The sequence below is a fragment of the Penaeus vannamei genome, unplaced genomic scaffold, assembly GCF_042767895.1.
Source record: "Penaeus vannamei isolate JL-2024 unplaced genomic scaffold, ASM4276789v1 unanchor366, whole genome shotgun sequence".
Classification (NCBI taxonomy): Eukaryota; Metazoa; Arthropoda; class Malacostraca; order Decapoda; family Penaeidae; genus Penaeus; species Penaeus vannamei.
In genome coordinates this window covers 242,501-255,000 of record NW_027213370.1, presented here as the reverse complement: position 1 = coordinate 255,000, position 12,500 = coordinate 242,501, and the positions used below count along the sequence as shown (strand labels likewise).

Sequence of the window (12,500 nt, the reverse complement as noted above, 5' to 3'; positions counted from 1 at the left end):
ATTAGAGAGAGAGAGAGAGAGAGAGAGAGAGAGAGAGAGAGAGAGAGAGAGAGAGAGAGAGAGAGAGAGAGAGAGAGAGAGAGAGAGAGAGAGAGAGAGAGACAGAGAGACAGAGAGAGAGAGACAGAGAGACAGAACACCCTGAGGCACACCTTGGCAAGCACGCCTCAGAGGTCACGCGTCTCTATTTTGACCCCGCGCTCGGTTTGCTTTCGATAAGCTCGCCTGACGCTGATAAGATCGATAAGTTGGCGAGGGAAGGACACGCATAGGACTCTGATAAGGTTGCACGTTTGCGTTTCAGAGAGAGGGGTGGGGGGGAGGAGGGAGGAGGGAGGAGGGGGAAGGAAAAGAGAGGGAGAGGAGGGAGGGAGGGGGAGGGAGGGGGATGAGGAGGAGGGAGGGGGAGGGGGATGAGGGAGAGGAGGAAGGGGGTGAAGGGGAGGGAGGAGGAGGGAGAGGGGAGGAGGTGGAGGAAAGAAAAAATAGAGGGAGAGAGAAAGAAAGAAAGAAAGAAAGAAAGAAAGAAACTAAAAGAAAAGATAGAAAAATAAAAATAAAGAAAGAAAGAAACTAAAAGAAAAGATAGAAAATAAAAAAAAAGAAAGAAAGAAAGAAAAAGAAAGAGAGAGAGAGAGAGAGAGCAGTCATCGTGAAGCCGTTTACGTGGGTCACGCATGAGGCGCTGTTGTGGCCAGCGGTGCGTGCGGCGGGCGTGACTCGGGATGTTATGATTTTTTTTTTTTTTTTTTTCTTTTCGTCTTTTTTGTTTTTTGTTTTTGGTGTTATTTTTTTTTTTTATTTTTTTTGTAATTGAGGTGTTGAGTACGAAGAAGAGATCGTGGGACTGTGGTGTGGGGGAGGGAAGGATAGAGAGAGAGAGAGAGAGGGATAGAGATAGCTAGGGAGAGAGAGATGAAGGGGGGAGAGAGAGAGAGAAGGAGAAGGAGAATAAATACCAATGTGATGCAACTTGGGTTTAGCCCTCCCTCCCCTCCACTCCCCAACCTGTGACGCACAAAGGACCGAGTTAAAGGTCTTTCTGTCTGTCTGTCTCTCTCTCTCTCTCTCTCTCTCTCTCTCTCTCTCTCTCTCTCTCTCTCTCTCTCTCTCTCTCTCTCTCTCTCTCTCTCCTCCCTCCTCCCTTCCTCCCTCCCTCCCTCCTCCTCTCTTCCTCCCTCCCTTCTCTCCCTCTCTCTCTCTCTCTCTCTCTCCTTCCTCTTCCCTCTCCATCTCCCTCTGTCCCTCTCCTCTCCTCCTCTCCCCCTTCCTCCTCCTCTCCCTCCTCCTCCTCCTCCTCCCTCCCTCCCTCCCTCTCTCCCTCTCTCTCTCTCTCCCTTCTTCTCTCTCCCTCCTTCCTCTCTCCCTCCTTCTCTTCCTCTCTCCCTTCCTCTCTCTCCTCTCCTCCTCTCTCTCTCCTCTCCCTCTCCCTCTCCTCCCTCTCCCTCTCTCCCCCTCTCCCTCTCTTTCTCTCTCTTTCTCTCTCTTTCTTTCTTTCTTTCTCTCTCCATCTTCCTCTTTCCTCCTACATCCCTCTCTGCTTCCTCCATTCTCCTTCCCTCCCCCCCCCTCTTATTATGCAAGCACGTAGGCCGAAAAGACAAACCAGTCTGTCTGTCTGATTGCCTGCCTGCTTGTCTGCTTGATTGCCTGCATGTATGTCTGTCTGCCTGCATGACGAGCCGTGTGCAGGCAGTGTCGCCGGGAGGGTGGGGAGGGTGGGGAGGGAGGGGAGGGGAGGGGGGGTGCTCGACGGCGATTGCTAAATATATACTCGCGGTAATGCAATGCGGGGCGAGTGGTAAGTGCGGTGTACCTGGCTGGGAAGGAGGGAGGGAGGGAAGGAGAGGAGGGAGGGTGGGTGGGTAGGAAGGTTGGAGGGAGGGAAGGAGGGTGGGAGGGTAGGAAGGAAGGAGAGGGAGGGAGGTTGGGTGGGAGGGAGGGTGGTATGGTTGTTGGGAGGCAGGGAGGGTAGGAAGGAGGGAGGGAGAGGAGGGAGGGTGAGTAGGAAGGTTGGAGGGAGGGAGGGAAGGAGGGAGGGTGGGTAGGAAGGTTGGAGGGAGGGAGGGAGGGAGGGAGGGAAGGAGAGGAGGGAGGGTGGGAGGAAGGTTGGAGGGAGGGAGGGAAGGAGAGGAGAGAGGGTGAGTAGGAAGGTTGGAGGGAGGGAGGGAGGGAGGGAGGAGGGAAAGAAGGTGAGAGGGAGGAGGGAGAGGATGTGCATGAAAGGGAAGGAGGGAGGGAGGGAAGAAAGGAAGGAAAGGAGGAGTAAGGTGGGTGGGTGGGAGGGAGGGAAGGTGGAAGGTAAGGTGGGAGGGAGGGAAGGTGGAAGGTAAGGTGGGGGGAGGGAGGGAAGGTGGGAGGGAGGGAGGGAGGGAGGGAGGGAGGGAAGGAGGGAGGGAAAGAAGGAGGGAGGAGGGAGAGGATGTGCATGAAAGGGAAGGAGGGAGGGAGGGAAGAAAGGAAGGAAAGGAGGAGTAAGGTGGGTGGGAGGGAGGGAGGGAAGGTGGAAGGTAAGGTGGGAGGGAGGGAGGGAAGGTGGAAGGTAAGGTGGGAGGGAGGGAGGGAATGATAAGTTATTATACATCGGTCACAGTCATCGTAATAAAAAAAAACCCTTAAATCATGACATAAAAGTGAATTGAATACTAATTCCAATACTAAATTTTATACAACTGCCAATGCCTGCAATTTCGACAGCGATCACCATCGTTAAAAACGGGATATCACAAATAAAAAGTGGAAAAATGATATTAACTTATCAGAGAAATCGTCTGGTGATGGTGTGATGGTATTGCGACCTCACTATAATGGTATTAGTGATGACGCTAATGATTAGAATGAAGTTAGTGTTATAATTAGAATGAATATAGAATGAAGTTAGAATGAATAATTAGAATGAATATAGAATGAATAATTAGAATGAATATAGAATGAATAATTAGAATGAAGTTAGTGACGGTGATGATAATACCGCGAGGGGAAGTACGTGACGCAACCGTAAGAAAATGCGTATTGTAATCGTAAGGAAATGAGTAACGGCACGATAAGGGAATTGGTCATGGGATCGGATTCGTTTGGCGTGGCGTGATCGGTGCGAAGAAAGTAAACAAAAAGGAAAAAGAAAATAAATAAGAAAGAAAGAAAAAGATGAATAAAGAAAAAATAAGAAAGAAAGAAAAAGATGAATAAAGAAAAAATAAGAAAGAAAGAAAGAAAAAGTAAGAAAAAATAAGAAAGAAAGGGAAAAATAAGAAAGGAAAAAAGAAAGAAAGAAAGAAATAAGAAGGAAAGAAAATAAGAAAATAAAAGAATATAAGAAAATAAAAGAATATAAGAAAATAAAAGAATATAAGAAAATAAAAGAATATAAGAAAATAAGAAAGAAAAAAAGAAAACGAAAAAAGCGACGGCCACGGCTACGGTGACGATAACAAAAACGGAGTAACCTCGCGAAGGAGAGACAGCGGCACGTACAAGAACATTTAAGAGAAGGGAGTAGGGTTGGGGAGTGAGGGATTAGGATTAGGGGTGGGGAGTGTGGGAGTGTGGGAGTGGGGTGTAAAGTTAGGGAGTGTGGGAGTAGGGGTGTAGGAGTGGTGAGTGGGGTGTGGGGAGTGTGGGAGTAGGGGTGTAGGGGTAGGGGAGGGGAGTGGGGTGTAAGGTTAGGGAGTGGTGAGTGGGGTGCAAGGGTGGGGAGTGTGGGAGTAGGGCTTGGGGGTGGGGAGTGGGGAGTGTGGGAGCAGGGATGGGGAGTGGGATGTAAGGGTGGGGAGTGTGGGAGTATGGCTTAGGGGTGGCGAGTGTGGGAGTAGGGGTGGGGAGTATGGGGGTAGGTGTGGGGAGTATGGGGGTAGGGTGTAGGGGTGAGGAGTGGGAGAGTTGAGGGGGGTGAACACGTGGTGCGTATGTCGCACGATGAGCAGAAACGTCGTGACGTGGCGTAATTGGGTGACGGGGAAGAGGGGGGGGGGTTGCGTCACCTTGCTCGCCTTGCTCCTCCTTCTTCTTCGTCGTCTTCTTCTTCTTCTTCTTCTTCTTCTTCTTCTTCTTCTTCTTCTTCTTCTTCTTCTTCTTCTTCTTCTTCTTCTTCTTCTTCTTCTTCTTCTTCTTCTTCTTTCTTTCTTTCTTTCTTTCTTTCTTCTTTCTTCTTTCTTCTTTCTTCTTTCTTCTTCTTCTTCTTCTTCTTCTTCTTCTTCTTCTAACTACTACTACGCTATCTCATCGCCCCTTCCTCCTTCCATTCCTTTTCTTTTTTTCTCTCTCTCCCTCTCCCCACTCTCCCCTTTCACCCTCCATTACCCCTTCACCCCCACCCCACCCCACCCCACTCGACTGCCTCTAAAACTAACTCGCTTTGTGTTGTCGATTGTATTTTTTTTATTTTTTTTTATTCTTATCTTTATCCAAGTGTTTTTTTTCACATTTTATTTTTAGAAACTGGTCGTGGATTGAAGATTTGTTGCAAAGAGGGTGTGGGATGTTTGGTCTGTGCCTGTGCGTTGCTACCTCGGAGGATGTTTTGTAAACATTCAACGAACTCGCTTGCAGGCAAACTAGCACACGCTCTGACTCACATAAACATATATACGTGCGTGGTTTCTCGCTTACACGCATACACGCACGCACGCATACACACACACACACACGCATGCAGGCACACGCATTCACGCACGCACACGCACGCACGCATATGGAGAGGCAGAGACAGGGAGGGAGACGTAGGTGGATTTATCGAGAAATATTTTGATTTTGAGCTATATAGAGCTAGACAGACAGACAAATGAACAGACAAATATGCCGTCACGCACGTACGCAACCGCCCAAACAGAAAGAGAGAAAGAAAAAGGAAGGAGGGAAGAAAGAAAGAAAGAAATGAGAGAGAGAGGGAGGGAGGAGAGGTCCGGAATGCATAAATACGGCATCTAAGCCCGTGCCAAAGTAAGGTGCGTGTTGGGGTCCGTGTGTATGTGTGTGCGTAGGGTGTGGTGGGCTCCGTGGAGGAGGCGGCCGTCAGTTGTGGCGTGGTGATGGTGTGGTGGCGAAGCGCTGCGCTCGCGGGCTCGGAACTGTGGTACTGTGCAGAGGCTGGCCGTGTCGGGACTTGTGTTTCGCGTGCGAGGACGGAGGGCGAGACGCGTCGCGGGCGTGCGGGTGCGGTGTGAGGCGACGCCGCTGGCACGCGCCCCGGGTGCCCTCGGAACGCAGCGCCTGGCTCCCTACGGCCGCCCGTGGGTCTTGCATGGAGGCTCCGGGTGGGATTCCTGCCGCTTCTCCCCTCGGCGTGTGGTGCATCTCGCCCAGTGTGGCCTCGGCGGCTGTGTCATGTGGATCGGCGAGGAGGAGCGGCGCACGTGGAGGCGAGGAACCCGATCGCTCGGATGATGCCTAGTGTGTGAAGTACTGGCTGTGCGGTGGCCAGCTGGCCCTCCTCGTGACATAGCGCGATTCACGAGTTCGCAAGCACAGTGTGTGCCGTGGGTGGCAGTTGTCGCGCTCTGCTACATGGATCTAACAGTGCTACTTATTTGCGCGAGAACTAGTGCACAAACTGTACTCCGGTGCGCCTTCGCGTCGGAATTCGTGTGAGGGAGTGCGACGTCGCCTCCGGAGGAGCCGCGCTCGACGGACGTGACCCGGAGGAGTGCAGTCTCTCCCTTCACCATGGAGGACTCTGTAAGAGCCGTGTCACGCCCGGTGCTTCTCCGCATCGGAGCTGATCACATCTAGCCCCATAAGAGCATTGTGTCCTGCATAAGCAGTAGAAGGTCTAGGCTTCCTCTTACATGTAGGATTCGTGGAGAAATATTCGAGACAGACGCTTTGGTGCGACTGTCTCTGCGCTTCATAAAACGAGTGTTGGCATGAACTTTTGATCGATCAGTCATGCCTAGTTGAGCCCTCCTGCGCCTCTCCCTCCACCCTCCGGTGCATGGCTAAGGATGTTGTGCATGGGGGCAGACAATGGGCGCATTAAGGGGAATAACTTGCTTGTTAAGGCCATGGTGTTCGCATTAGCGCCGAGGTCATACCTTGTTTCACGGGTAAATTTGTTGGCGCTCTATTGCCGCGTAGGCAGATAATGGGGTCATGTGTAATATAGGCAATTTGCGTGCGCCCAGGACTGACATGGGGCGTCTGTTGTGGCCCACGCTCCTTGCGGAATGATCTTTATTGTACAAGTAGACAATAGGGGCTACGCGTCTTGTGGTACAAAATGTTTGCAGGGGCCGTTTTGTGGTTCAGCCAGAGCATGTGGCGCATAGTTTCTGATTTGTGTTATGTACGTAAATTGGCCATATACTCTGCGCTGACAAATGCCTTGCATGTTGTGTGGGATGATGGTGTATGAAATATGTTGTGTGTAATTTCGAGGGAATTGCGGACAGCCCAAGTTGTGTTCCTCGAAACGTGTATCCTGCTTCGGTACAGGCAGGCACAGTAATTTTTGTAGTACAGTCAGTACGTGTGCGCCATGGTACGCATAGGTGCATTGCATTGAGTGTGTTCCGTAATATATTTTAAAGATAGTTTGAGTATCACATTGTGGTGAGACAGGCAATTTGGACCGCGCGGTGGCCGAGGCAGGCAGTGTGTGTCATGTCGTTATTCAGGCACGCCGACGGTGGCGAGTTTTTGCACACACGCACGAGGTTCCGTCACGATACAGCCGTGGGCTTCTTATTGATCCTTAGCGGCATGTTCTAAATTCTTCGAGGGGCATTGCTGTGCGGGGGGCTCGGGGTTCATGCCTTGATAATACCTTAATTGAGGGCGAGCGTCGGCTGGGACGTTTTCTCCTCCGACCAACCGCGGTATTGGACTCATTTGCTTGCGACAGTGTCTTGTGTTTTAGCTGGTTATAAAAATTGTGTTCATTTCGAAATTCCTCCTCTTCCCCTCCCCCCCTCCTGCAAAAAAAGTAATTCGTGATTATACCTAGAGAAAAATTGGCACTTTTAGTCATAGGTTTCCCCCATGACGCCCCTCCGCTCAGTAATAGGTCCCACCCCACCCCACCCCTCCCCCAAAGCCCAATTATAGCTCCCACCCCACCCCCTACCCTTCCGCATCCATTAGTCCTACCCCATCCCCCCTACAGTAATACCCCACCATACCCCCATACCCCCCCCCCCCACCTCACCTTCGCGCGGAATTCCCTGCGTTCGGAAGCCTCAGAATTTCCCTTTTGTCGATGAAAGGTCGCGTTCGGACTCTGACTTCATGGCGACGCTCGACACTCCCCCCCGAGAGAGAGAGAGAGAGAGAGAGAGAGAGAGAGAGAGAGAGAGAGAGAGAGAGAGAGAGAGAGAGAGAGAGAGAGAGAGAGAGAGAGAGACAGAGACAGAGAGAGAGAGAGAGAGAGAGAAACGCAATCGCACGCCTTTTTGTCGGGAGAATTTCCCCCCCGGGGGAGGGGGGTGTTTTTTCCTCTTGTTTTCTTACCTTGTCTTCGCGTGGGTCACGTGGCGGCGACCTTTGTGGATGGCGAGAGGAGGTGGAGCGAGGTTCGGAAAGCCGTGTGTTTGTGTCTGTGACGTAATTCGATCTGTGGCGTTCTCGGGCACAATAGCTTGTTTTTTTCTTTATACCAACGCACGCACGCTCTGTCGAGGTTAAGTGAGAGAGAGGGAGCGAGAGAGCGAGAAAGAGAGTGAGAGTGAGAAAGAGAGTGAAAGTGAGAAAGAGATAGAGAGAGAGAGTGAGTGAGTTGAGTGTTTGTGTGTGTGAGTAAGTGTGTTTGTGTGTGTGAGTGAGTGAATAAACTGACTGATTAATAGATTGATTGATGGATGAGGAAAATGATTATTGAGTAAATGGCGAAACGCACGAATGAGGGAGAGGAGGTATGAAGTAAAGGAGTGCATAACGAGAAGGAGATATTCACTGTCATGAGAGTTCTGGCAGGAAGTTTGTGGTTTTGTTTTTTTTTGGCAAATGTGGCAGCGTTCCTCGTTATTAACCCCATTCTCACCAGCGACGAATAGGAATTATTTTGCATCGCCGTGGAAGTTAAAAAAAAAAAAGAGAGAGAGAGAGAGGTCCTTTGTTGTACAGAGAGATCCCGCCCCAGGCAACTTCGAGAGGGTCTAAATATACCCGTTACTGCCTTTTTCCGCTCGGACACACTGCCAGGCCTCCGCCGTTTGAGATTCGCAGTTGGACGGGGGTAGTCTGTTGGTTCGACGGGATGGCTGGGTATTTTGCGCTTTTTAGTCTCGTCGTCTTCCTCCTCCTTTTTTTCTTCTTTTTCTCTTTCTTTTTCTATTTTTTCTTCTCCTCCTCCTCCTTCTTCTTCTTCTTCTTCTTCTTCTTCTTCTTCTTTCTTTTTTCTTTTCTTCTTCTTTTTCTTCTTCTTCCCCTTCTTCTTTTTCTTCTTCCTCTTCCTCTTTTTCTTCTTCTTCTTCTTCTTCTTCTTCTTCTTCTTCTTCTTCCTCCTCCTCCTCCTCCTCCTCCTCCTCCTCCGTCTCCTGCTCTTCCTCCTTCTCCTCCCCCCCTCCTCCTCCAAATCCTGCATCTGCCAGATCTGGTCCGGACACCTACACCTGCTTCCCACCTGCCTCATCCACCCAGCAACACCCTGGCCTGTTTCCCTGCCAACCCACCTGCCTCCCACACCTGCCCTCGCACGTGGCCCAGGCAAGGGCAGAAAGTGGGAGGCGGGGTCGGGGGGACGAAGAGGGAGGGGAAGGTGGGGGAGGGGTCGGGGTGGGGGGTCGAAGAAGGAGGGGATAGGAGGAGATGGTGGGGTGGGGTGGGGGTCGAAGAGGGAGGGGATAGGATGAGATGGTGGTGGTGGGGGTGGGGGGTCGTAGATGGAAGGGATAGGAGGGGATGGTGGGGAGGGGGGTGGGGGGTCGAAAAAGGAAGGGATAGGAAGTGTTGGTGGGGGTGGGGGTGGGGGGATCGAAGAGAGAAGGGATAGGAGGGGATGGTGGGGGTTGGGCAGGGAAGGAAGGGGGGCGGGAGGGGCTAGCGTTTACCTTGGCGACGTTGTTGGAGATGCGAGTCCCAGATGCACGATGGCAGCTGACGGACGCCTTGCTTGGCCGCTCGTCCTCTTGACTGCTTGTCTGCGACGTGCTCGTGCTTCATGCTTGGCGGGGGGGGGGGATCGGCCCTCGTCGTCGTCAGCGCGCTCTGCCCTCTCTCTCTCTCTCTCTCTCTCTCTCTCTCTCTCTCTCTCTCTCCCTCCCTCTCCCTCTCCTCTCTCTCTCTCCCTCTCCCTCTCCCTCCCTCTCCCTCTCCCTCTCCTCTCCCTCTCTCTCTCTCTCTCTCTCTCTCTCCCTCTCTCTCTCTCTCTCTCTCTCTCTCTCTCTCTCTCTCTCTCTCTCTCTCTCTCTCTCTCTCTCTCTCTCTCTCTCTCTCTCTCTCTCTCTCTCTCTCTCTCCCTCTCCCTCTCCCTCTCCCTCTCTCTCTCTCTCTCTCTCTCTCTCTCTCTCTCTCTCTCTCTCTCTCTCTCTCTCCCCCTCTCTCTCCCTCTCCCTCTCCTCTCCCTCCCTCCCTCTCCCTCCCCTTCCTCCCTCTCTCCCTCTCTCTCTACCTCTCTCTCCCCTCTCTCCCTCTCTCCCTCTCCCTCTCTCTCTCTCCCTCCCTTCCTCCCTCCCTCCCTCCCTCCCTCCCTCCCTCCCACCCCCCCCGCCGCGTACCCGGGCCGTGAGGGAGCGCTTTCCATCCCCCGCGAAGGAGGAGCGAGGAGGAGGAGCGGCTCGAAATAGAACTCAGGAGAGGATCCCCCCCCCTCCCTCTTATCGCTTGTTTATGGACGTTGGCACCTTCTCTCGGGGTGCGCGATGGACCCCTTCTTTTTGAAATTACGTTTGTTTTTTTGTTTTTGTTTTCTTTGTTTGTTTGTGTCTGTGCCCGACGTATGTAGCGAAATTACTTTTGTTGTTTGTCTATGTTTCTTTGTTTGTTTTTATTATCGAGGTATGTAGCGAAATTACTTTTGTTGTTGTCTTTGTTTCTTTGTTTTTACTCTCGACGTATGTAGCGACATTTCTGTTGTCTTTGTTTGCTTGTTTCTTTCTTTCTATTCTCGACGTATCTGGCGAAACTTTTGTTGTTGTCTTTGTTGTTTGTTTACATAGGTTGCGTTTGTTTATCCTCGGTAGGTGCGGATGTCTTGCGCTTCGCCCGGGAGAGGGTTAAACGCGCTTCATTAAACCCCCGCCGGGTGTGCGTTGTCCATTGTCTGTTGCCCGGACAGTGCTTGGAAAAACATACACATGCACACACACATATGCACACACACATATGCATACACACACATATGCACACACACACATATGCACACACACATATGCACACACACATATGCACACACACATATGCTCACACACATATGCACACACACATATGCACACGCACACGCACGCACGCACGCACATGCACACGCACATGCACACACACATATGCACACACACATATGCACACACACATATGCACACACACATATGCACACGCACACGCACGCACGCACGCACGCACGCACATGCACACACACACATGCACACACACATATGCACACACACATATGCACACACACATGCACACACACATATGCACACGCACATATGCACACGCACATGCATACACACACATAAGCATACACACACATAAGCATACACACACACATGCACACACACACACACACACACACACACACACACACACACACACACACACACACACACACACACACACACACACACACACACACACACACACACATATATTGTCTGTTGCCCGGACAATGCTCGGAAAAACAAACAGCTGTTTTTTTTCCGCTTGGCTTTTTGGCGTTTGTTGTTATGCGGCGGGTGCGAGTCTGCCGGATGCGGAGTTCCTCGCGGGTGGGGGGGAAGGCTTTGCAGGGTGGGGGTGGGGGCTGTGGGGGTGCGTGGGGTGGATCGCTCTCTTTTGAGTTTGTGTGGGGAGGGGAGGTGGGAGGTGGGGAAGGCTTTGCAGGGTGGGGGTGGGGGCTGTGGGGGTGCGTGGGGTGGATCGCTCTCTTTTGAGTTTGTGGGGGGGGGGGGCTGTGGGGTGCGTGGGGTGGATCGCTCCCTTTTGAGTTTAGGGGGGGGGGGAGGCGGGAGGTGGGGAAGTCTTGGTTCTGCTTTCTTTCGAGGACGAGTTGATGGCAAGGTGTGTTTTTTTTTAGGATTGTGGGGAGGGGTTGATGGGGTGTGGGTGTTGTTTGGCGAGAGAGGGGAGGGGGGGGAGGGGGAGAAACGGGGGGGGGATTGGGTGCTTGAGGAGCGGATGACGGTGATGGATGACTGTGATGGGTGACTGAGGAACGGGTGACGATGATGGATGAATGCGATGGGTGACTGAGGAACAGATGACAGCAATGGGTGACGGCGACGGGTGACGGGCCGAGGAGAGCGACCCCTTCTTCAGCCCACGGTTCGGAGACTCGTGCTTAGCGTTACGTGTCTGCTCCTGCGGTTTCTCCGGAGTTGAATGTCCTTCGCCTTGTTACAGTCCTTGGTGTGTGTGTGTGTGTGTGTGTGTGTGTGTGTGTGTGTGTGTGTGTGTAAGTGTGTGTGTGTGTGTCTGTGTGTGTGTAGTGTGTGTGTGTGTGTGTGTAAGTGTGTGTGTGTTTGTAAGTGTGGGTGTGTGTGTGTGTAAGTGTGTGTGTGTGTGTAAGTGTGTGTGTGTGTGTGTGTGTGTGTGTGTGTGTGTGTGTGTGTGTGTGTGTGTGTGTGTGTGTGTGTGTGTGTGTGTGTGTGTCCTCCCTTCCGTCTTCCTTGGCTCTTTAATTCTTCTATTCGGCCTTGCTATTATTTTAATATCTCTGCCTCTTCCTCACTGCTTGTTGGGGGTGAGGTGGGGGCTGCCTGCCTGTCTGTCTTTCTACTTGTTTATCGCGTTCCTTCCTATCTCTCCTTTCCTCCCCTGATCTCTACCCTTGCCTTTGCCTGTCTGGTTGTTCGTCGTATAGAAGTTATGGGAGGAGGGAGAAGAAGAAGAGGAGGAAAAAGAAGAAAAATTAGAAGAAGAAGAAGAGGAGGAGAAGAAGGAGGAAGGAGAAAGGAGAAAGAAAATGGAAGGGCAAAAAGGAATAAGAGGGAGAAGACTATGAGGAAATTGGGAAGGGGAGTAAAGAGGAGGAGAGGAGATGCGAAATCAGAAAAGATGGAGGCAGGAAAGAGGAGAAGTATATTGGCTTCTTATCGACTTCTTCTTTTGACTTTTTTTTTTTGACTGTCCACCCTTTTTTTTCTCTTCTCATTATCACCTCTCTCTTCTTCATATTTTTTTCTACTTTACATGCATCTTTTTTTTTTCTTTTCTTCCATACCAGTTCTTTATCATCCATACTTGTGTCATATTTTGCCATTACCGGCGATTTTTAAAGATAATTATTGTTGCAATTATAATCATCAATCATAATTATATATTGCCGATACTGTTGCATTTCTTGCGATTGCATTTGATGATATCACTATTAGCAACTTTATGATATGCCTTGACTTTTGACACCATTGCCACAT

At 51.2% G+C, this 12,500-nt stretch overlaps 1 protein-coding gene across 18 annotated transcripts in view; it reads left to right on the top strand.

The window, feature by feature from the left end:
• The window catches only part of Ufd4 (ubiquitin fusion-degradation 4-like), a 209,361-nt gene that overhangs the window by 34,331 nt on the left and 162,530 nt on the right, over positions 1–12,500 (top strand). For 6 of the 18 annotated variants that reach the window (XM_070119587.1, XM_070119593.1, XM_070119591.1 and 3 more), the window contains exon 1: positions 4,990–5,673. The exons of 2 other annotated variants lie outside the window; for them this stretch is intronic. In XM_070119587.1, coding sequence (XP_069975688.1) covers positions 5,662–5,673 — 12 coding nt within the window. In that variant the 5' untranslated portion in view covers positions 4,990–5,661. Of the gene's footprint in view, positions 1–4,986; positions 5,674–12,500 lie in introns of those variants that run through there. 10 more of the 18 variants (XM_070119579.1, XM_070119592.1, XM_070119585.1 and 7 more) reach the window with 4 other exon arrangements.